Genomic DNA, 25,921 nt, shown 5'->3' on the forward strand with positions numbered 1-25,921 from the left:
AGAGTATGCTTGACTTCCTTTATCTCTATCTTCCCTTATTAATTTTGTAAATGAATTAGTTAACTTATCATATTCTATATTTGGGAATTTTTATGAACATTCAAATCCTAATGATTTAATTTAAAATATAGAATCAATATGTAAATATTTAGTATTAATATTATTATATAAATCATATAACTTTTCAATAATTATATTATTTTATTGTTCTTATTAGTCTAAAATATTTTAAGCCTTAAATTAAAAACTAATTTTATTATTTAAGATTTTATCTAAAATTTAATTTTATTATTATAATTATTAAACTTACTATATATATTATTAAGTTTCTATAAATTAATAATCATATTATTATTACATTTTTAACATTTTTATTATAATTAAGTAATTTATAATTAGTATTATTATTATTTCTATTTATTTTCATTATCTTATTATTGATATTCCATACATTATTTTTATAATAAACTTAATTATTATTAAAGTTCTTATTGTAATTATTATTTTTAAATATTTTAAATATAGGCTGGTATTTATGTCTAATTATGTGTAATTTATTTCATTAAATTTTATATATTATTATCAATTTAATCAAAATAAACTTAAGTAAAAGTATTTAAACCATTTTACAATTAATTAATAATCTATTATAATGTTTCTTCATCTTTTTATTGATTTTAGTATTTAAATGTAATATATTTATTTAATTCTTTATTCATATTATCTAAATCATTAGAGTTTTTTTCCAAAATTTAAGCGAATTCCTCATAATAGGTTATTTTTAAGAAATAGCTTTCAAGTTCTTTTCCTATAATCATAATATTTTAAATAAAAGAAATATCTTTTTATTATTATTATTCGATTATATCTAAAATTTTTTACTTCATTTAATTGTAATTTTATTCTATTATTAACATATAATGATCATCTTTTAATAATTATATTTTTGCTTCGGCCTCCTTTTATATATTTTAACTTAAAGGAGGTCATATATTGCTTTTAATTTTTCTATCTAAAACTCTTTTACATGTTACTGTTTTTTTAAAATGATTATTTTGAATACATTCAGGACAATATAATCGATTTTAATCATTTTCTTCTTTTTCAATATTTATATTAGTAATATTATAATCTTCGTTATCAATATTAGGATATTTTTAAAGAGCTGACAGACTTTAAAAATTTTAAAACTGCATCTATTATTAAGAATTGTATATTAAGTTATTTTATTATTAGTTAATATTATTATTATTAAATTTTATTTTAACATTTTCTTTATTTAAATCTTATTATTACTTATTAAAATATCTTTAAAACATTTTTTTAGTAATTGTGTTTTTGTAAATATATAATATTTATTTAATAAATATAAAAAATATTTATATAGATATATATATATATATATATATATATATATATATATATATATATATAATAAATTTTAAGATATTTTATAACATATTAATTTTTTCATTATTATTTTTAAATTAGAATTTTATAATACAAATATTTTTTTTATAATTTATATGAGTTTTTTTTATAATAAATATATATTTTTTTATTATATTAAAAATTCAAATTTAAATATTATTAATACATATGAAAAATAAATTAATAATAATAAAAAGTTATAAAACTATATATATTTTTTAATTTTTGTTTTGATATATAAATTTATTTAAATATTTATTAATTTAAAATATATCTTTTAAACACTTTTTTTTATTTTCATATAAATTTGAATTTTTTTCTTTAGTTGTTACAATAAAAAAACAAAAATTATTTAAAAATCAATAAATGGGAAACAAATAAATAAATGATTATCATCTTTAAACAAATTAAGAATAATAAATAAATTAAGATTAAGAATAATATGAACATATAGAATAAATTGAAAATTTTTTAATAAAAACTGAATAAATTATAAATTAAGAATAAATTCTAAATGAAGAATAAATTATAGACCAAAAATAGATTGTAAAGTAAGAATATGATGATAAAATAGAATTTGAAAAAAGAAATAAAGATTAAAGTACACAAACAATTACAATAGAGGAAGATTAAAACCAAATTTTATTTTAATTTCAATATTTGAAATATAAACTAGAATCGGTTTGTGAAGAGTTAAATTAATGTAAATAAATTATTAATGGATAAATATAAAAAAAAATTGATAAAGTGTTAGAAGTTTAAAAAAATTAAAATAATTTTAATGATCTTAAATTTATTTAAATTAAAAATAAATAAATCCAAAAGGATAAAAAATATTAAATTAATAATAGTAATGAATTCAAAAAGAAAAGAAAAAAATGGAAAAATTTAAGATAAACAGACGAAAACGAAATTCATTTATAATAATAAGTTAATAAAACTAATATATAAATTGAAGAACTTGTTAAAAAAATGCCAAATAACATTATAAAATGAATAAAATTATAAAAAAATAATTTTAATATATAAATTTAAAGAATATATATAAATATAAACATATAATTATATATAATACTAATATATTAATAATTTTTTTTAATAAACACAGATTTTTTTTTTTTTTATCTAATAATAAAATTATATTAAATAATAAAAATATTATAAAAGTAATTATTTTATTTTTTATTTTGAAATTTTTGAAAAATAAAATTAATATCATTTGAAAAAAAAAATAATAAATAAAAGAATAAATATATTATAAATAAAAATTAATAATATTAAATATAAGAAAAAAAAATATAAATTATATATATGAAATATTTAAAAAATTATAAAAATTAAAAATTTAATATATATATATATAAAAAAGAATAAAAATATTTGATTTTTATTAATAGGAAAAATAGATACATTTTTGGTATAATTTTAAATTAATATATAAAATTTATATTTATATGAAATTATAATAAATAAGTATAAATTAAATATAATATAAATAATTTTTATAGTAATTTATGATTTTTTAAAATAAATATTTTAAAAAGTATAAATAAAGTTTCAATAAAATAATATAATATTTATTATAAATAAATGAAAAAATTAAAACATTAAATCTAATAATTATTATTATATATTTAAAGATAAAATAAATATTTAAAGATATACTAATAATTAATTTATGATATTATATAAATATAAATATTTATATTGTAATAATATATAAATATGTGATTTTAATATATATAAAATAAATAAAAAAAAAATATAATTATATCTTTAAAATTTATATTAATTTATTTTAAAAATTATAACGCATATTAATATATATTTTTGATTAATTTTTTATATTTTTTCTTAAAAAAAATTAAATAATGAAATTTGAATCATTAATATATTTTATAAAATATATAAAAAAATACAAATTAATATAATATATATATATATATATATTTAAATTATTTATATAAATATATATTATTACAATTGTATTCATATATTTATATTTTTATCATTATAAACAATTACATTATTATTATATATTTTTTTTCATTTTAAATTTATAAATTAAATAATTTTTTTTTAAAAATGTTAATTTTTTTGTTTTATTTTTTTTAAATTCACTATATTTTATCATAATCTTTCAAAGAACTAATTTTAAACAAATTATATAATGTCAAGCAAGTAAAACCAAATTATAAAATAGTATAAAAAAAATAAAAGTAATCCTTACAATAAATATTTGCTTTTGATCTTTCAAAAATAGATAAAGATAATATATATTTGATAGTTTAAATAACTTATGATCAAACATAATTAAATAAAATAATATTAGGCTACGGAAACACTATTAATAATTATTATATGTTTAATGAACAGATTTTATAACAACTTAATTAATAAATAACATTAGATATATTTTGTAATATCTATTTTTTTTTATTTTCAAATAAACATATTTTTCTTATAAAATAGCATTTACTTAATAAAAGTTAACTTAATAGTTATTTATAAATACTTCAGAATTTTAACTATACTCTAAATTGTAATAATTTAAAATTAAAAAAAATTCTAAAAGTTTTTTTATATAAAAAAATTAGGTATTTCTACATATTTAATTTTAAAAAAAGCTAAGTAAAATATAATATTAAGGTTTAACCTAAAAAATAATATGTTTGCTTAAATAATTGCTCATATGAATAAAATAAAGGGAAATGTACAGGTCATGGTAAATGTGCTTGTAAAGATAAGTATATTGGTCCTGATTGTAGTATTTAATTAACATAACTATAAAGAAATAAAAACATAATTTAGTAAATATTACCAAATTAAAACTTTTATTTCGAATTAAGTTTAGAATTAGATGAAACAATTATTTTATAATTTGAAAGGATTTAATTTGATTTTGATGTTTTTATTAGTTTTATAAATAATGATTAATTATTACCTCCTACAATATTTAATAATTAATATTAAAGTTTTCTTAATTAAATTAATAATATTAGTAGTGTAAAGATTTAATCAGAAAATTCAACAGATAATAGAATTGTAATAAATATTAAAAATTAAACTCCATAAAATAACTAATTTTAAATTAAATTTTTAAGTAATTAAGCTAACGATAAATGGTAAATTTGGATAATTTTAGTATTTGTAGGCTGTATATTATTAGTTATTTTATGTATATTTCTTTGTTATATTGAATGTAATAAATATATTTATTTATTTATATTTTATGTACTGCAAAAAAAGATAGGATAACAAAAATTAGGAGTAATTAAATACAAAACATAAACTCAAATTAAAATATTTAAACTTAAATAATAAATTAACAAAACAAAAACCTTGAATATTTAGAAAAATACATGCCAGAATTTAAATATGAATAAATTATAAAAATAACCTCGAAAATAAAAAACTTATATATAAAGGAATGTATTATTTGTTTAAATACTTTTGAAAATCAAGATGCTATAAATATTACTTATTGTAAGCATGTTTTTCATAGTAAATGTATTAAAGAATGGTTAAAAAAACAGGAAGTAAAATATATTTTTTTTTTTAAAAAAAAAAATAATAATAATAATAAAAACAAAAAAGTCTTGTCCATATTGCAGATAATGTTTTAAATAATAAACTTTTGAAAATATATATGATTAAAAAAATAATTAGAATTTTATTTTGATTTAAGAAATTTAAGAGTTAATTGAAAATGCCGACAAATTTGAAGAAATTTAAACAGAAAAAATATTAGAAAATTTAAATACATAAAAAACGGATTAATAATTTTTTTTAAAATCATAATAATAAGATTCATAAGTTATTTATGTTAAAAATAATAATAAATAAGAAGTTAAAAAATAGGAAAAAGATGAGAAATTTTAAATTAAAAAGAAAAAAATAAATAATTTTTTTAATAAAGATAAATAAAAAGACATTGATTATTAAAATTAAATAGAAATTCGTACTCAAAAAATTAAAAGTTAGGACTTTTAAGATAGTTAATATTAAGTCAACAATAATAGTAATAATAATTAAATTTAGTAAAATTTTAAATAATCAGGTACAATGACTATTGTAGATAAAGTAGATACAGAAAATGAATAAATAAATGGATAATTTAAAGATCAATGAAAAAAAAAAAAAAAAAATTATTTTGAGATATTATTTAATTATTAATTGTTAAAAAAAAAACAAAATAAAAAACTTAATATTAATATATATTTCTATTTTTTTAGAAATTCATAACTACTTTTATTTTTTATCTTTTATTATTAAGAATACTAATATTATTTAAATTTAATATAATAAACTGCAATAAATATTTGGAATAAGTAAAAATATATTTTAGTCTTTTAATCCTTATAAAACCCATAAACAACTGTTAAATAAATTCATTATTAACTAATTTAAATTAAAAAAAGATTTATCCCATTATTTATATCCTTTAAGCTTTTTTTTCATAAACAAAAAAAATTAAAAAATTATTAATAATTTTTTTATATAATTAATATTTAATTGTTTCTTACTATTGGTTCCCATTACGAACTTTCGGAAATTAATTATACTATAGTACATGTTAATCCTATTATATCTTTAGGAAATTAGAGTAAAATTAAAAATTCTATAGGCGCTAAGATAAGTACTAATAAAAGTTTTTTAAATTCTTTTTTAATCATGACACAAATAAAAAATAAAAAAACATAACTAAACAGTTTTTATTACAAACATTTATAAGTATGTCATTTTAATATAAATATCCTAATACTAACCATGATAAGTTCATTAAAAATGTTGCCATAAAAACATTAGGTTAAATTTGATTAATATTTTTGTTTTGTGAGTATTATAAAATACTATTAAAGGATTAAATAAATTTATATAAGAATATACCTATATAATATTAAAATAAATTTAAAAAAAAAATATATATATATATATATATATATATATTATATATTTATATATTTTACTTCTATTATTGTTTCTAAAGTTATATAATTTTTCTCCATTTCTAATCAAAATATTTTTCTTCTTATAATATTTTATTTTTATTTACTTTATAAAGGCGTTTTTATTATATAATTTTATATATAAAAAAAAATTTAAAAATATTTTTTTATAAAAACTAAATAATTTAATTTACAAAATTATTCTTTTTTTTTTTTTAAGAAAAAAAAATATTATTTAATAAAGTTCATAATTTTTCTTAAAAATTATATAATTAATATTTAATCTATAATAAATAATATTATATTTTTAAATTAAAAAAAAAAATTATAAATTTTTAGTTTTATATTTATAATTTAATATAAATTTTAAAAATTAAATGTGTTTATTATTTTTAATTATTATAAAAAAATTGCATTATTTTTAATAAAATATATTTAAAAAAAACGAGAAATTATGATTATTTTAATTTTTTTATAAAAAGAAATTCACAAAATAAAAATATATTATAAGAAAAAAAAGAAAAAAAAATGGATAATCCAAAAAATTAAAATTAATTAGTAATATAATAATAATAATAGTAATAATAAAATTAATTATAAGTGATTGAACAATTGTAACAAAAAATCATAAAGTTGAGTGTAAACAAAGCAAGTCAATTCATGAAAACTCTGTTTGCTACTTTTTTTATTATAATATTTATTTCTTTGTACTTTTTAGATTTTAAAAAATAAATTAACTCAGATGTTGAATTAATCTCTATGAATTAACATCAATGCAAAATAAATTATTAAAATAATGATTGTGAAGGAAGGCTTAATGAAAATGTTTGTATAAATCCAATTTAAATAGGGGCTGAAAATTGTGCTGTAAATAAAAAATTTATTTAAGATTGTTAAAGTTGGAAATTTTGTATGAATCGAAATGTAGAATCATAAATAAGCTATATAAGGATAATAATTAGAATTTTTACTGATGCTAGTAATTAAATGTGTGATGCATTCAAAAACTGGGATTAAAAACTTGTTGGATTAGGATTAGTATTTGTTTTAGTTTATATTTTTGTATAAATTTTTAAATGACTAGATTTATATTTATATATTATAATGTTTTTACTATATGGAGAAAATTATAATTTTTGTACAAATTTTTATAAGTTTAATTATTATTTTTTTTCTTTTTAATTTTTATAAATAATATTTGTTGATTTTTGGTTTGATATTAATTTAAGACTTCATATTAAAATTTAAATTTTTACTTTCAAATATAGCATATTAATTAATATAAAAAATAAAAATTATAATATCTTTTTTTAATTTTTTTGAAATTAATTTACATCAATTTTTTTTTTTAAAAAATAAATAAATATATTATATGCATAAATGAAATTTTTATTTTAATATAAACATTTTTATATTTTGTCTTAAATAGCTATCTCAATAATAATAAATTAACTAATTTAATTTTTTTTTTTTTATCTATTTTTAATATATTTAAAATATAATTTTTTTAAAAAATTTCATTTTAAAAAAAAATATTAATAAAAAACAATTATAAATTATATTTTTTAGTAGTAATAATTTTTTTAAAAAATTAAAAAATAATATAATTTTTTTTTATATATTAAAATTAATATTAATTTTTAATTAATTATAGAAACATATATTCATTATTATTGAATTTCTTCTTCTCTTATACTTCCATTAGATTAATCTTAAACATCATTATTATTTAAATCGTTTTATAATTATTCTCTCTATTATTATTATTCACCTTATTATTATACTTATTGATATTGCTATAGATATAATTCTTATTATTATTAATTATTATTTCTTATTATTAATTTCATAAATATTATTATTATTATTATTATTATTATTATTATTACTATTATTATTACTATTATTATTACTATTATTATTACTATTATTATTACTATTATTATCATTATTAACAATAATACTAATTATATTACCATTATTATTATTATTATCAATATTACTATTAACATTACCATTATTATTATTATTTCTATTATTACTATTATCATTATTAATATTATTATTATTGTTATTATTGTTATTATTGTTATTATTATTATTATTATTTATATTTGGATTTCCTCTAAAAATAAAGGTCGTAATAGGTATTCTAAAATACTAATTATGTCTTTATAATAATGATATTTGAACTGAATTTCCATCTAATAAATCATATAAATTATCTTCACTTTCTTCATATTCTTCATCACTTTATTCTTCACTTTCTCCTAAATTAATATTTTATTGTTCTACTGTAATATGGTCATTTTCATTTTCGAAATATTCTTATTCATCTTCTTCTCTGAATTATCTTTATTTTTTTTGTAAAACGCCATAAGAAACCTAAATAATACTCCTTTATATAATTTTTTATATTTAAAAAAATAAATATTAATAATGTATTTTAACTCTTTATGAATTTCCCCATTCTAATCTTTTTTGATTAACATGAATTCTTAATTAAAGCTTTCTCTTCCTACAATAATAGGACCAACTAATACTCCTCCGTGTGCTAATTAATGAATAAACCTATTTACAGCTTTCATAGTAGCAGCTGCACCTAAATGAATAATATCAAAAGGTGCAAAATCCTCCAATCCATGTCTTCCATCTCCTAAACAGAGTACTATTTTTCCTTTCTCAAGTTTATCTTTATGGCTTTTAATAATATTCTTCTTAGCTATATTCAAAACTCCTTATAAATGATCAATTCCGTATACTATAGAATCTTTGTTTTCCATTAATTCTGATAAAGCAACAGTAATCCAACCACTACCTACTCCTATATCGAGTGCTTTTACAGCTGTTTTGGTATATCCTTTTATTAATTCTAAAGTAAAAGCATGCATATGAGGGGCACTTATAGTAGTATTAAAGCCTATATTTTATGCTATATCTTCATATCTTTATATATACATTTTTTTTAATTAAAAAAATAAAATAAAAAAATTACGGATTTTATGTAAAATCTTTACGATCAACTTTTAACATAATTTATTCTATTTCTGGAGTTTTAAGATAACTTTTTTCATAAAGTTTTTTTAATAGTTTAGAATATTTAATATCTTATATATGTTTTAATTAGGTTAGTAAAGAATATTCATCAGATTATGCAATTTGGTTTATTTTTAATATATTTTAAGATGCCTAGTTTAAATATTCTTTATATTCTTCTGTTTTTTGATTTTATAAGTATGAAAAATCACCTGTAAGATTTTTTTCTATTTTTATTTTATTTATGACGTTTTTTTCATCTTCAATTAAAAGATTTTCATCTAAATTTTTATCCATTTTTTCCAGGTCAGGAATAATGCATTATTGTTCAAATTCAGAGATTTTAATTGTTATTTCCTCGACACGATCTTGGAGGAGAAATTCGATTTATTCTAAATAATTTATCATGTTTTTTTTAGTTATTTGGAAGTTCTCTTGGATGTTCTTGGCACTTTTTTAGATTTAGCGCACTTTTAGTGCATTTTGTTCGCGGCCTTTTCGATATTTTCTTAAGATATTATTCTCTTCTTCTTCTTCGTTTTATTATACTTTCATTTTTGTTTATTTTAAATTTTTTGTTATATTATTATTATTATTTTTTTTATCTGCAAAAAATAAATAAATATATATAAGTATTTTAATATTTTTGAATATTTATAATAAATAATTATAAAAATATTACTATAATTTTTTGTTTTTTATAATTAAGTAAATATAAGGTATGTTTATTATAAACAAAACAAAAACTAATATTATATATATTATTATAATAACAATCTTTGTATTAAGGTATTTTTTTGAATTTTGATTTTAGTAGTATATCATTCTTTTTAAATTAAATAGTATGATAATTTGATATAGAACTATAAATAAATTATATAATAGTATATATAATAGTATTTTATATATTATTATTAAATATTTATTATTACTTTTCATAATTTTAATTTTCTTTGTAATAATTAAATTAAGTTTCTATTTATTTAATTTGAATAATCTATTTAAATTTTTTTAATATTATTAATAAGTTTTAATAAAAAAAATATACTATTTTGAATTTATTTAATCAATTTTTTTTTTTAAAAAAAAAACATTAAAATACTTTAAAATCTTAATGTTTATTTTTATAAATTAATTATTATAAACATATTTAGTTTTAGAAAAGTAATTTTCTTTTATATTTTTATTATTTAAAATAATAATATCAAATAAAAATAATATAAAGAGTACTTATAATGCATTTTTAATTTTGAAAATAAGTCCCATAGTTCATTATTAAACAGTTGAATTTTCAAAATATTTAATTTAAATGCAATTATAAACATATTATTATTTATACCATAAAAATAAACGCCTTATATTGCGTTAATTATTTTATAGTCCTAAACGAATATCTTATATCATAAAAAAAACCTTTTTTTCTTACATAAATACATAGTTTAATAATTATTTTTATATTTAATGAATTATTTAAATTAAAAAAATAAAAACTAAAAATATTTTTGTTATACATAAAGTTTAAATTGATTGAAATTATTAATAAAAAATACTAAAAATTAACTAAATTTTACAATTATATATATATATGATTAATGAATAAAATTTATTTACATATATAATCTGCGTGAAATTAATAATAGATTGCATTAAAATATTTTAAATAGCAATTATTTATATTGAAATAAAACAAGTTTATACATATATTTAAATTTCCACAATAAGCCTTAATTATATTATCTAAACTATCACCAAATCCGTTATATAGAAAAATCTATACATAATAACAAATAGAAATTCCGGTTTATAAAAACAAACATCCTTTTCACATTTTGAGCAATTATTTGGGTTATAATTAGTGTATTCTTAAAGTCAAAAATTACAATCTTCGCATATTTGAGCCTTTGAATTTAGTTATTTACTAGCCGAACATGTAGTTTGGCAAGATAAACTATATAAAAAGTTGCATGAAGTACATGAAAAGCACTGTTGTTTGAATAAAGTTATTTTGTATATATATGATAAACATTTTAAATTACAAAAATTTTAATAGGCAATATTTAATAAATATTAATTATAAACGACATTTTAAAATTACTATATGAAAATGGTATAATGTATTAATAAATATATTGTAAATAACATAAAAATTAAATAAATTTTTATTTTTAAATTTAAATGAGATATATTCAGAATTTTTAGTTTTTAACAAAAAAATAAAAATAATTTTAAGAAAATATAATTTTAATAAAAAATTAATTTATATTTTATCATTTGTTTATTTTAATACAAATAAATTTATGATTGATATATAAAATCATAAAAGATAATATAATTTTATATTAATAAATATTAGTTTATTATAAATGTTTATATTATTATTATTTTTTAATAATTAATAAATATAAATTAATTTTTTTTTTTTTAGCTTTTATAAGATTATTTATAGAATAAATAGCAATTAATAATAAAATATCTTACAAATAAAGTACAACTAACATCTAATTAAATGAATAGAAACATTTTTAAACAAAAACAAAAATATAAGTTTAATAATTTTTAATTTTTTTATATATTTTTCTAATGTCTTTTAAGATTTTTATAAAATTTTATAATTATTTAAATAAAATTTAAATCTTTATTTCTTTTACCCTTTTTTTTTTTTTTAATTTTATATTTATTAATAAAAAAATTAATTTAAAAATTAATTATTTAAGTTAGAAAATTCACATAATAATTAATTTTTTTTATAATTTTAATTTCTTTAATAAATTATATTGGATTAATTTCAAAAAATAAAATAAAAATAAGTATAAAAATGGGTTCTTGTATTTCCTCTAGTTCAATTTTAAGTAAAAAATAAAATAAAAAAAGCTTACAAATAAAAAAGAAAAAGATTCAAAAAAGTAAATTTCCTAATAAACAGTAAAACAATCAAACGAAATAGATAGAAAAAGAAAATTAAGTGTAAAAAAAAAAAAAAATCATATTTTTTATATATATATATATAAAAAAAAAAAAAAAGATAAACTACAAAAAAATTCCAAATAAAATCCACAAACAAGAATCACGATTATTCTAAAATTCATAAAATCTATAAATATATGGATTAGTAGGATTATATAATTTAGGAAACACATGTTATATTAATGCAGGTAAAAAAAATAAAAAACAAAAACAAAAAAAATTATTAAAAATCAATAAAAATCAGTAAAAAAACTTACATTAAAAAAAATAAAATATCAGCCTTATAATGTTTATCAAATACACCTCCATTATGCGATTATTTTTTGAGCCAACTTCATGAAAAAGAAATAAATCCAAATGCATTTTTAGGTTCTAATGGATAAATAACATCCTAATTCGGGAAATTAATACTCGATCTATGGTAAACAGACTAAAACTTTATAGAACCAATAGATTTTATAAATGAAATAGGCCAATTTGCGGAACAATTTGCCGACGGAACACAATAAGACTCACATGAATTTCTTGCTTTTCTCCTAGATATATTACACGAAGATTTAAATAGAGTAATAAAGAAGCCTTATATAAAAGAAAAAGACTATAATTGTGAAAAGCATGAAGAATACTCCAAAGAATCCTGGAAAGAATACTTAATGAGGAATAAATCTATAATTGTTGATCTATTTTAAGGTTAAACAAAATCCACTTTAAAATGTTTAGTTTGTGGTTCCGTTTCACATAAATTTGAGGCTTTTTAATTTCTTTCAGTACCTGTTCCTGCAAATAAATCTCATAATGAAATCATTAATTTAAGTGAATGTATTTAAGAATTCACAAAGGAAGAATATTTAGACTAAAATGAATGGTGGTATTGCTTTAAATGTAAAAAAAATAGAAAATCAACCAAATAAATCGATTTATGGAAATTACCTAATATTTTAATTATTCATTTAAAAAGATTCAGATTTGATAAAAATATTAAAGCCAAAATTAAAAACTTTGTTGATTTTCCTATTCAAAATTTTGATCTATAACCTTATACTATAGGAAGATAAAGAGATTAACCTATATATGATCTTTTTGCAATATCAGTATTGAATTATTTCAAAATAAATGTATATTAACAAAAAAACAAAAACAAAATAGAATCATGAAGGTAACCTTAGTTCTGGACATTATACTGCTTATGCGAAAAATAGAGCAAATTAAAATTGGTATTTATTTGACGATTGTAATGTTTAATAATGTCTAAAAGAATAGGTAAATAATATATATTTTTATAATTTAATTTTTATATTTATTTTGAGAAAAAAAAATATAAAGATAATGTTTTATTTTTTAAAAAAATTATATATATTCATATAATTAAATATATATATATATATATATATATATATATATATATTTTATTTACATATATATCTATATATAATTATAATTATTAATTTAAAAAAGATTAAAAGTGAAAAAGCTTATGTCTTATTTTATTCAAAAACTACTGTAGATGAGTTTTTTAGATAAACTTTGTCAACTCCTGAAAGTTGGCCCCATTTTTTTAAAAAAGAAGTCTAAGAAACCTAAATAATAAAAAAAAAATTTACTTATAATTTTAAACATGACAAGTTTGAATAATATGATAGTAAACTATAAAATATAATCAGTTAGAAAAAAAGTTAGACTATTATATAACTTAATAATGAGTTAGTCTAAAATAATTAATTTAATAAGGAAATAAATGAGGTTAAATAATCAAATTATTAATAATAATATGATTTATATCAAGCTAATTTTGATATCACTCCTTCGTAAGATAATAATAAAGTTAATGATTTTAGAAACTTTAATAATTATATAAAATCCTCCGTTATATAAATAAATAGAAATAAGTGATTGCATTTGCATTTATATAATATAAAATTAATTTTTTTTAAAGATTAATAATTATTTATCACATATATATTTTTTTCTCAATCATATTTTTTCTAATCTTTAATTTTCATAATAAAATATTGTTATGTCATGTAAAAAATTAATTATTAATTTTGTTTATTAATTTTTTTAATATTTTTAATTTTTTTTATAAAAAAAAAATCAATCTTATAATTCATTATACATTTATATTTATTTATATAATTAATTATTTGTTTATAATGAATATTCTATAGTAGCATTTTGATAATAATTAGGATAATTTTTAATATTATCTATGACTTAATTTAAATTATGTGCCCTATCGCAATTCATAGAATCATTTATTAAATTTATATGTGTAAAATGTATATGAAAATGATAAAAAGTAGGTTAATAATGAATATAGTTTTTTAATTAATTTTTTCTAACTCCAAACTTATCTTAAATAACATTAATCTTTTATATTTGTTTAAAATAAAAATATTATAAAATATATAATATACTCCTTTATTTTAAATATTTTATAATAATTCTAATTTTTAATAATCTAAATCTCTCAATGATCTTATATCTTTTCTTCTAACTATAGCAATTAAATGTAAATTATCTATATTTTCAATATTCTAAAATTTATAATCTTTTAAAATCACAAATCCATTATTTTCGTCTTTATCAGAATATAATATTTAATCTTATTCTGATTATCCATCTAAAATATTATAAACCCATTATAGACTATCATATTCGATATTTAAAATATGTTTTTTAATAATCTTTTTTTTTAATATTTTTTTTTTTTTTTAATATATAAAAGTTAAATTATATTTTTTTATTTATAAATTATACATTATTATATAATTAAGGACTCTCTTTTATTATTACCAATTCAGATTTTTAATATTTATTAATAAGTTTCGTAGAAGCAGGATAAATAACTTATAAATCGATTTAATTCCATTAGTTATTTGTTAAATTAATAAGATATTTATAAAATATATCATTCTTTTTAAAAATATTTTTCAATAAAAAAAAAAAAAATGATACTTAAAAATATTATTATATTTATTCTATTAAAAATAAATTATTATTATATTTTTCTTAAAAACAACACTTTTATACTAAAAGTAAAGCTTTTTTTTCAACATCATCAAAATATCCTAATAAAGCCAATTAATTATTATATGTATTGTTGTTTAATATTTTCTCAAACTTAAATTATTATATATTTATCATATTTTATACAAGTATTTAATATAATAATCTTAAAAATAAATTGATTTTTTTTATTATAAATATAAAAATTAAAAAAAATATTTATAAATATATATATATATTTATATATTTATATATATATATATAAAAATGTTTTTTAATTAATAATTTTTTTAATACTTTTAATTTGAAGTAAACTCATTTATTTTCATTTTTATCATGAATTTTTTTTTTAATAATTTTTATAAATTAGACAATTATTAATAATTTATAACAAAATTCGATAATTTTAGTAATATATTATAACTAAAAAACTTTTATAAAATGCATAAATATTTTTATTAAGAACAACTAATTTATCTTAAATAATTTATATATAATTTTTTTTATAATCCATAATTCCTAATAAATTTATAAAAATAACAATCAAAGACATAAAAAGAATCTTTTAATTTTTTTTAAATAAAATTAAACTATATTTTTTAAAACAATTCTTTTACTGTTCAATAAACTATAATTCCCTTAATAAATATTACTGTTAGTAAAATTGAAGTATTCTAATATTATTTTTATTATATGATATGATTCCTAAATAAATAATGCCTTAATTGTATATATATAATTTAAATTAATTTTCTATAATAATTATTATAGTACATTGATATATATTTATTATAATTATTATTAATTTAATCTATTTATATTCTAATTAAATTTTTATAAACTTATATTTATCTTATTTAGATATTGTTTATTTTTGACTCTATTTTTATTCTAAATTAAATATGCTTAAATATGCATTAACGTTTACTGATATATATATTATTTTTTAATTCTATATTTGATTTTTCATTTTTTTTATTTAAATTTTAATAAAACAATATATAATTGTAACCATAAAATAATTTTATTATTAATCATATATATATTTCATAGTATATATGAGATTATTTGTATATTGAAACATGCATTTTTAATAGATTTTTAATTTTGAAATAAATAAATAAATATATATGTAAATTATTTTCAATTAAATAAATATGTAAATAAAAGAAAAAAAAATACTTTAAAAACATATAAAAATACATTTATTTAATTAATAAAAATAAATAAAAAAATATAAGGAAAAAAATAAATTAATTATATATAAATATATATATATAAAAAATAAAAAAAAGAAAAGAAAAAAGAAAAAAACAAAACAAAACAAAACAAAAATATATAATTGAAAAAAAATAAAATGAATCAAATACCGACTGATCCATAAAGCACCTCTTTTAATTAAGCTCCATTATATAAAATAATGAAAAACGAAGTCGAATTACCAATAACAAAAACAAACGATCCTAACAGTTTATTTTTAAGGACCTAAGCATCTCGTTTCTGGAATAGAATAGGTCATACAGGAAGAGCATTTCCTAAAAGATCACTTTATTTAGGTATATTTGGAGTTTTTTCATTAAGTATGGGTTTCTTAACAAAATTAGAATCGAAAAGAAACCATAAAAAAGTCGAATAAATGAAAGAATAAATGGCCCTTCCATAATTAGAAATAAAAGAAGCAAAACAACTATTTGACGAAAATACTAGACCAAACAGTCTTTATAGAACAATAAAAATAAAAGGAAGACCTATCCATAGAAAAGGAATGATGATTCCAGTAAAATCATACGGTTTATATGGATATGAATATCTTGTTCCTTTAGTAACATTTGAGAATGAAGATGAATCACATTAAGAAGGATTTATTTTAAATTTAGGATTTATTCCTCAAGAATATGCTGAAATTTCTTAAAGATGTAAAATAGAAAATGTTGAAATTTAAGAATTTACTTGTGTAGTTAATGATTCTTAACATTTATAAAAATAGGGAGGAATTTTTGCAAAAAATGATCTTGAAAAAAACAAATGGGAATATGCAAATTTAAAATAATTAACATAGTTTACAGGTTCTATTTTTATTTGAATTTTTGTTATAAAATATATATATATATATATATATATATATATATATATATATATATATTTATAAAACAAAAAAGAATTCAAAAATTAAGAATAATGTCAGTCTTTTATACTAGAATAAGTTAATCCTAATACAGAACTTAATGAAAAAAATTGTTAACATTTAAATATTAATAGTGATTATAGAGAAGATTATCCTTATATATTCACTAGAAGTGGAATTCTTTAATAAGGAGATAGAATGTATTGGAATTTAAATAAATATTCAAATAATTATTTATATATGGGATGTACTTCTCTTTTAATTAGCGCGCTTTTTACTTTAGCTAAATGAAGGAAATATTTCTCTTTTTTTTTTTTTTTTCGAAAATAAAAAAAATATAGGAAAATTTAAATTTTCCCCACCTCTTATGTTATTTTTTAATATTTTTTTTTTTAGTATGTATATTTTTTTTTTTTTTAAATATTAGTAAATAAGAAATGTTTTTTTATGTTTTTTTTTTAGTAATTTATAAAAATATATAAATAAAAAAAAACAAACAAACATAAAATTGTATATTTTTATAAAAAAATATCAAAAAGTTTATTCATTTTAAAAAAATAAATAAAAATATTTTAAATAAATAATAATATTTTTAAATATAAAATATATAAAAACTATTTAATAATTAAATAAATATGTAAAATTACGTAAATTTATATATATATAAAAATATATATAAATATATTTATATACATATACATATTAAATTTATTTTTTTATTATTATTAATATTCAAATTATTTTTGGTAATTCTGAATGTTTTTAAAATTTATAATTATATTCTAATTCAGTTTTTATAATCCCTAATTCTTTTTTCTAATAATAATTAATAAATTAAATATTTATAAATAAATACCATATAAATTTCAATAACTTACATATTTTTAGCTAAATTTATGTATTTTTATTAAAGATTAATAATTTAATTATTTTAATCATAATTACCAAAACTAATTGATTCAAATTTATTAATTGTTTAATCCAATATATTTTAAACTTAATTAATTTTTCTATATATTTGTAATATAAATATAATTCTAATATATATATTATATATAATATACCCTAATGATTAATTGACAAAATTTTAAATTTTATAAAAAATATCATTTTAATTATTATTATTATCTACTCTTATATTTATTTTATTTTAATCTTATTATATAAAAAAATAAATTATAATTATAAATAAATAAAAATACTTATAGAGTATTCTTTATAAGAATTCTATATATTAAACTTTTATTTCTTTTAGTTATTTATAAATTATTCTAAAACAATAATCTTTTTTTCTAATATAATTAAAATTGGATTTAATTTATTAAAAATGCTTTCCTATGCTACAGCTACAGCTATAGTGAATATAAACTACATAATTTTTTGGATATATTAACTACAATCAAGTTTTTTAATAGTGTTTTTTATATGATTTTATATAATATTTTTTTAAATATCCTTTAGTTCTTTAAAATATAATTAATTTTTAAAATAAACTTGATTATAATCAGAATTGATTAAAATTTATTATAATCCAACAACTGTTTTTTCGAATTAATTTTATACACATTAAGTAGAATAATTTATAATTTCAAATTATTAATCGAATTCTTGTTTAACTTATTTAATTTTATAATGTAATTCAGAAACAGTCATATTGCTAATTTCTTCAATTTTATCTATATTTTATTCTAAGTTATCAACTTTAAATTCAGTTATTTTTAAGACTTCTATTTATTAACGTAATTATAAAATTTAATTTTATAAAAAAAGGTTTTCTTATTCAAATTCATGAACTTTTGATTATAATAAGTTACATTGATTATTCTATTATAATATATATATATATATATATATATATATATATATATATTTATATTCCTTTATTTTATTTTATTTTACTAATTTTGTATTATTTAATATCAAATCTTCATTATATTTTATTGTATATTATAATTTTTCATTATTTTCGTACTTTTAATAAATAAATGATTTATTATTATTTTTTATAATAAGTATATATTACATTTTTATTTTCCTTTTTTTTTAATTTAAATAAATAAACATATAAACTAGATATTATTTTACTTATAATTTCTATATAACGTTTTTTAATTTATCTTTAATATTATTATATTTTTTTGAATATTAATTAATTTATTCTTTATATTTTATTTCTTATTCCTATAATAATTTTATTTATTAATTAGCTTAATTAAGTTATAATAAATTTTCCTATAAATTCTTATTACTTTCATATAATTTATTACATAAATTATATTATTAATCATTTTCTATACATCTGCTTTATATAATAGTTTATTTTAGTAATTGTTTTAATTACAATTTTCACATAAACTTTAATTTCTTCTTCTTGTTTAAAAGCTTTAATTATTTGATTGTAAACTAGATTCTTTTAAAATATTATTTATATCTTTTTTTATTAATAATTTAAATCTTTAAAACTGTTATTGACATTATTATTTGTAATAGGATATTTAGGAATATTTAAACTAATATTTTAATTAATTTATTAAGTTAATACATCTAAGTATTCATCTGTATCAATTTTATTTATTATATTATGTGCTTTGCTTAATAACTAAGCATTTTTTTTTAATTAATTTAATAGTTGATAATCTGTTTATTAATTAATTATTAAAGATTAACTGTTTCTTTACTAATTTTGATATGTTTATTAGTCTTATTATTAAATTTTAAATTTTATTTGTTTTTCTATTTATTCTTTATTTTTTTATATGGATTCATAATTTGATAAAGGAAGGCTCATATTTGAAAACTAACTTTATTATTTATTATTTTATTTTTTTAATAATTATAAATAATTTTTTTATTTAAATTTAAATATAGCTAAACAAAACAAAACAAAAAAATATTATTATTTAAATTAAAAAATAAAATTTATTATTTTATATTGGAAATTTAATATTAATTTACTTATTTATTATTACTAATTTTTTTCTAAAAATTGCTTACATTAATAATAATATTAGTACTTTTTAATAAATATACATATATTTAATATCAAATAAAATATAAAAATCTATTTTAACAATTTTATTCTTATATATATTAAATTATTTTAAATAAAAAAATAACATTTATAGGAAATCGTTAGAAAATTACATTTTTAAAAATAAAAAATATAAAAATGAAAAATATATTATCATATTGTAATAATTGTAGACAACTTCCAGAAGATATATTAATGTTATAATGTAGACATGATTTATGTTTAAATTGTGCATCTTTAATATTTACATCTGAAAATATTAATCCTGATTCAAAAGTAATATTAATTAATTTTTTTTTTTTAACAAAAAATATAAATTAAAAAAAGATTATAACCTGTTTAACATGTGGCAAATGCACATAATTAGAAAAATAAACAGTATATTAATTGTAAAAAATAAATATTGATAATTAAATCCAAACAAAAATATTATAATCGGCAGACTAATAAAAAATTTTTATTATTCAAAATATAATTCAAATATAAAACAACTAGAAGATATCTAATTTAAATCTCCTTAAAAATAAAAAAATACTATAATTAAAGAAAAACTCCCAATTAAGGAAAATTACAATTTATTTATAGAATCACCTTTATCTCCTTTATATTAGTAAATTGTGTTCTTCATATTTATTTTTAAATAAAAAATATAAAATATAAAATAAAAGGATTAAAAAATATAAATGCTAAGATCATCCAGAAGAAGATATTTCATATTATTGTTTTTAATGTTTATCTAAATCTATATGCCCGGAATGTATTATACATGGGTCTCATTAAGTAACTTTTATATTATATTTTCTTATATAAAATTTAATAAAATAAACATTATAAGACTCATGATGTTAAAACAGTTAAAAAAGCTTATCCTATAATGATGTAAAAAATGGACGAATTTTAATAGAATATGGGTTATAAAATTAAGCATATAAACTAAAGAAAATAATAATTAGATACAATAACATAATAATTATTTTCTATTAATAAAGCACTAAAAAATCAAATATAGTTTTGTTTTAATGTGAATAAAAATAAAAAAAATTAAACAAAAAAAAATATTAGGAAGTTCGAATTAAACTTGAAGAAAAGGAAAAAGAACTTATTTAAGTTTGTGATGTAATTCACTAATAAAATATAAAATAAATAGAAAACATTAACTTTAGTTTAGATGAAAAACAATTAGAATTTTAAAAAATTATGAATTTAGTTAGTAAGCAATAAAGCCAATAAGACTAAGTAAAAATATTTAAAATATAAAAATGTAAAATAATTATAAAGATAGCATTTTTAGATTTTTATTCATCTAATTAAAATTAATTATATTAATTAAGAGATGAAAAAGAATGGGAAAATAAATTAGTTTATACAATTCCTTAATTCGATAACATTTCATAATAATAAATAGAATAATAAGTATAAAAAATTTAAAATTTAATATTGTCTTTTGAAATTAATGTTGAAAAAAAAGAATTTAGTAATAACTAATAAAGCCTATTAGATGATTAGTCTTAGTTAAATGATAAAAGCAAATCTTTTTAAACAAGCAATTACAATATTCTTTAAAATAATAATTAAAATACTATTTTGTAAAGTAGTTAAGTTAACTAAGAAATTAATTCATTATAGTAAAAAAATATTATTATTTAGTCGCCAAACTAAATAAATAATTCTAAAAAAATATGATAAGAAAAAAATCTATATATAATAAAGAATGAAAAATATATAATATTATTAAATATAAGAAAATTATACATAATATAACAAAAATATTTTATTTAAATTAATTTCTTTAAAAAAAAATAAAAAAATTGAATAAATGATAGCCTTCGATAATAGATAAAAAAAATACATATAAGTTTTTACAAAAATATAAATTTTTTTTATATATATTAAATTTTTAATATTTAAACTATTAAATACCCCCCCCCCCAAAAAAAAAAAATACTAAATAAATTTTATTAAATAATTAAAAGTAATTTCAAAATTAATTAGAAATAATTCTTATATTTAATTATATGTATTGCATATTATTAAACTAAAGAAAATTCAAATTAAAAAACCGTAAAAAAAATAGAAGTCTATTTGCCATTACCGAATTCAATAAAATACAAAGCAAGTATTGTAAAAATAAGAAAAATTAAACAAAATTATAAAAATAGCAAGAAATACTTTAATTTAAAATTTATGTTTTATATATATAATTTAATCCTGAAAGAAATTATTAAATTTTGAAATTGAAAGCAGATATATTCATTTTAAATACATAATTTATATTTTCGATAAATGGAGCTTATTATAGACTTATTTTGAAAAAACTAACAAGTAAAAAGGCGAAGAAAACGAATTCTTATCTAAGATTTTAATATATGGATGAAAAAAAAAATTAAATAAAATTATATTGAATTAGAAAATTATGTTAGTATTTGATAAAATAATGAAGATTTTTGTTAGCTTTTATTTCAAAAAAAAAGAAAAAAGTTATTCATATATTAGACTTAAAATAAATTTTTATTACAATAATTATAAATAATCAAATTAAAAAGGAAGATTTCAAGAAATATTTTCAAAATAATCAATAAATGAAGATAAAGAAATAGAAAGAAAAATATAAAAGATGGATAAAATAGAAAGAATATTTTAAAGTTATATGATGTTTATTTCAAATGAAATCAACTTTTTTTAAAAAAATAAAGTTAATTTATTAAAAAATATTAAATCTCGAGTAATTTTTGATTTTCGAAATAAAAAAAAATTAATGAAATTATTTATTATATAATTGGAAAAAATACAAATAAATATTAAATATTTTTTTTAAAAAATAAAATAAAAAATAATGTATATTTTGAATATTTAAAGTATTAATTTTTATTAAATTATAAAAAAAATTAGATTAAGAGTTAAATTCTTTTATTTATAATAAAAAACAAAATATTAATTATATTAAAATATATTTCTTTAATATTATTAATTTATATAATTTAATAATAATGTTTAATTAATATAAAGAGACTATTTAAATTTTTAATAAAATAAAATAAAATTTACTTCTATATTTATTATTAAATAACTATATTTTATTATTATATATATATATAAAAGAAAATATTATTTTTTAACATACAAACAAATAAATAATAAAAATTTTTTTATTATAAATAAAAATAATAAATAAATTAACAAAAAATGAATATTTATAACGATGAAGACGATGTATGAATAAAATTAGTATTTTTTTCAAATAATATTAATTATTATTATATTTTCTTTAAATTAAAAAAAATAAAAATAAGAAAATTTTCTGGGTATATAAAGATTAGAATAAAAGCGATAATTTATGTAATTATTCTTATTAAATGAAAGATGATTAATAATTAACACCAAAACTAAATTATAATATAAAAAATAAAACAAAATTAAGTACAAATTAATATCTAGATTATTCTTTTAAACAATAAGACAATAATACAGTATGGGATAATCTATATTAAAAAGTAAAAAATAATAATATTTTACTTAAATTAATAATATATAAATAAAAATAGGGAGTAGAATTGCTTAAAAAAAAAGTTGAAATGCATCAATAAAAAAAGAATGAATAAGACAAAGAATGTACTTTTAAGCCAAAAATGATTTCGAAAAACGACAGATATATTAGTTATGAAAATAATTAATTTTATTAAAGAAATGATGTTTGGGTAGAATAAAAGCATAATAAATTAATTTAATAAAGATAATAAGAAATAACTATTGGATTAAAAGAATGCACTTTTAAACCTTAAATTAATAAGTTCAAGAACAAATCTAAAATTAATATTGAAAAAAGTATAAATAAGATTAAATTTAATAATTAAAATTTATAGAATATTAAATATAGCTAACTTATGTTAAATAATAAAAACTAAACTCAATATTTAAAGGTAATTGATTTTTTATTTTTTCATATTAATATTATTAATAGGAAGATTAGTAATTTAAATAAAATATCGAGAAATTACGTATATTATTGAAAAGTTTTTGAATAAAAAAAAAAATATATTATAAATAAAATTATTAAATTAATGTCTTTATTATTTAAAATAAAAATACGAATAAACTTTTATTCTTATTATTAATATATTTTAAATTTTTTGTTTTTTTTTAAGTTTATTGAGGTCTTTATTAATATTAAATATATTTTAATAGTTTTTAAATTATAAATTATTAGTAATTAATGTAATATTTTATTAGTATAATTATATATATTTAATTTATAATTATCATATATTAATTTATTAAAATATATTTATTTTTAAAAAGTTTTGTAAAAATTATCATTATTAATAATTTAAATATAGTTTAGATTTCTATTATTTAAATTTTATAAAATAAATTAATATATATAAAATTAACATTTTAATAAAATATAATAATATATAATATAAAAATATTGTTTATAATATTTTATTATATATATTTATTATAGTAATTATATATATTTAATATAATATTAAACTTTCTCTTATATTTCTTTATATAATTTATAATATTAAATTAATATATTAAACAAATAAAAATATTATATATATATATATTAATTTTTTATATTAGAATCATATATATATATAAATTGTTATTTTTATATTTAATAATATAAAAATTTTTATCAATTTTTATTGCTTTCTAAATAATGGTTTTTTTCTATTTCAATAATTTGTTGCAAATTTGGTCTTTTCATAATTTTATTTTTAAATCTAATAATATAAATAAATATTATTTTACTTATCAAAATATCTTCCTGAATATGCTAATATATTTTCAGGTTTTTCTTCTAATACTCTAAATAAAAAAACACTAATTATTGTATTAAGTTCTGGGTGTTCTCTTATATAATTTTCATTTGCCATTCTAAATTAAACCTTTTTTATATTTATTTAATTTTTATTAATTATATTTTCTACTTTTTTCTTTTCAACATCAATTTGTTATTTTTAAACAATTCCAACTTATCCTGCTATATCATGTGGATTTATGTGTTTTTCTTTGTTATAAATATCATTTATTTATTACTCTTAAATTAGATCTAATTATTCTTAAAATTCATTAGTTATTTTATCTGAATCTTTGTTGTTTCCTAAATGATCTAATGACATTATTTTAAAATTGTTATTTAACTTTTGTTTTATTAAAAATTTTTAATATTTTATAAAATAAAATTTAAAAAGTTATTTTTTTTGCTTTTAAATATATAAAAAATATAGTTTTTTTATAAATTTTTATAATTCTATTATTAAAAAAAGCTGTCATTTACTCAATTAATTTATAAAATGTTAATTTTTGTCATATTTTATATTAAAAAAAAAATATTAAAGATTTATTTCTTTAATATGTATTTTTTTTTTT

The 25,921-nt window shown here is 14.2% G+C and overlaps 4 protein-coding genes across 4 annotated transcripts, besides 35 other annotated features; 3 read left to right on the forward strand and 1 right to left on the reverse strand. All coding sequences in view use genetic code 6, as the record gives it.

Moving 5' to 3' along the window:
• The first annotated feature begins 371 nt into the window (after positions 1-371).
• Positions 372-408: a microsatellite.
• Positions 409-1,226: 818 nt separating this feature from the next.
• Positions 1,227-1,267: a microsatellite.
• A 108-nt stretch (positions 1,268-1,375) lies between these two features.
• Positions 1,376-1,434: a microsatellite.
• A 59-nt stretch (positions 1,435-1,493) lies between these two features.
• Positions 1,494-1,562: a microsatellite.
• Positions 1,494-1,571: a microsatellite.
• Positions 1,572-1,914: 343 nt separating this feature from the next.
• Positions 1,915-1,962: a microsatellite.
• A 1,161-nt stretch (positions 1,963-3,123) lies between these two features.
• Positions 3,124-3,178: a microsatellite.
• Positions 3,179-3,196: 18 nt separating this feature from the next.
• Positions 3,197-3,241: a microsatellite.
• A 115-nt stretch (positions 3,242-3,356) lies between these two features.
• Positions 3,357-3,406: a microsatellite.
• A 2,947-nt stretch (positions 3,407-6,353) lies between these two features.
• Positions 6,354-6,396: a microsatellite.
• Positions 6,397-7,954: 1,558 nt separating this feature from the next.
• Positions 7,955-8,022: a microsatellite.
• Positions 8,023-8,044: 22 nt separating this feature from the next.
• IMG5_020740 (protein-l-isoaspartate, D-aspartate o-methyltransferase, putative) lies at positions 8,045-9,340 on the reverse strand (the record flags this gene model as incomplete). Its single annotated transcript, XM_004039466.1, has 4 exons — positions 8,045-8,151; positions 8,357-8,421; positions 8,542-8,733; positions 8,871-9,340. 4 exons carry the CDS (start codon positions 9,338-9,340, stop codon positions 8,045-8,047), a joined length of 834 nt encoding a protein of 277 aa, XP_004039514.1.
• Positions 8,192-8,489: a microsatellite.
• Positions 9,341-10,291: 951 nt separating the features above from the next.
• Positions 10,292-10,316: a microsatellite.
• Positions 10,317-11,631: 1,315 nt separating this feature from the next.
• Positions 11,632-11,675: a microsatellite.
• A 550-nt stretch (positions 11,676-12,225) lies between these two features.
• IMG5_020750 (ubiquitin specific peptidase 8, putative) lies at positions 12,226-14,270 on the forward strand (the record flags this gene model as incomplete). The annotated part of the gene is made up of 5 exons (XM_004039467.1): positions 12,226-12,380; positions 12,439-12,568; positions 12,660-13,471; positions 13,527-13,640; positions 13,836-14,270. Coding segments are annotated over 5 exons (1,644 nt in total), but the record flags the coding sequence as incomplete, so codon positions are not given.
• Positions 12,271-12,324: a microsatellite.
• Positions 12,587-12,631: a microsatellite.
• Positions 13,729-13,811: a microsatellite.
• Positions 14,271-14,809: 539 nt separating the features above from the next.
• Positions 14,810-14,842: a microsatellite.
• Positions 14,843-15,052: 210 nt separating this feature from the next.
• Positions 15,053-15,088: a microsatellite.
• Positions 15,089-15,601: 513 nt separating this feature from the next.
• Positions 15,602-15,650: a microsatellite.
• A 1,015-nt stretch (positions 15,651-16,665) lies between these two features.
• Positions 16,666-16,721: a microsatellite.
• A 46-nt stretch (positions 16,722-16,767) lies between these two features.
• IMG5_020760 (hypothetical protein) lies at positions 16,768-17,819 on the forward strand. Its single transcript, XM_004039468.1, has 2 exons — positions 16,768-17,452; positions 17,546-17,819. The coding sequence occupies exons 1-2, from the start codon at positions 16,807-16,809 to the stop codon at positions 17,800-17,802; spliced, it is 903 nt and encodes a 300-aa protein (XP_004039516.1). The 5' UTR covers positions 16,768-16,806; the 3' UTR covers positions 17,803-17,819.
• Positions 17,484-17,534: a microsatellite.
• Positions 17,820-18,066: 247 nt separating the features above from the next.
• Positions 18,067-18,110: a microsatellite.
• Positions 18,069-18,118: a microsatellite.
• Positions 18,073-18,120: a microsatellite.
• A 40-nt stretch (positions 18,121-18,160) lies between these two features.
• Positions 18,161-18,195: a microsatellite.
• Positions 18,196-19,339: 1,144 nt separating this feature from the next.
• Positions 19,340-19,387: a microsatellite.
• Positions 19,388-19,619: 232 nt separating this feature from the next.
• Positions 19,620-19,679: a microsatellite.
• A 981-nt stretch (positions 19,680-20,660) lies between these two features.
• Positions 20,661-20,692: a microsatellite.
• IMG5_020770 (hypothetical protein) lies at positions 20,681-21,322 on the forward strand (the record flags this gene model as incomplete). Its single annotated transcript, XM_004039469.1, has 2 exons — positions 20,681-20,818; positions 20,870-21,322. Coding segments are annotated over 2 exons (591 nt in total), but the record flags the coding sequence as incomplete, so codon positions are not given.
• Positions 21,323-21,714: 392 nt separating this feature from the next.
• Positions 21,715-21,747: a microsatellite.
• Positions 21,748-24,739: 2,992 nt separating this feature from the next.
• Positions 24,740-24,807: a microsatellite.
• Positions 24,770-24,814: a microsatellite.
• Positions 24,801-24,836: a microsatellite.
• A 136-nt stretch (positions 24,837-24,972) lies between these two features.
• Positions 24,973-25,030: a microsatellite.
• A 63-nt stretch (positions 25,031-25,093) lies between these two features.
• Positions 25,094-25,174: a microsatellite.
• Positions 25,175-25,921: the final 747 nt, after the last annotated feature.

Source organism: Ichthyophthirius multifiliis, assembly GCF_000220395.1.
Source record: "Ichthyophthirius multifiliis unplaced genomic scaffold scaff_1120509249657, whole genome shotgun sequence".
NCBI lineage: Eukaryota > Ciliophora > Oligohymenophorea > Hymenostomatida > Ichthyophthirius > Ichthyophthirius multifiliis.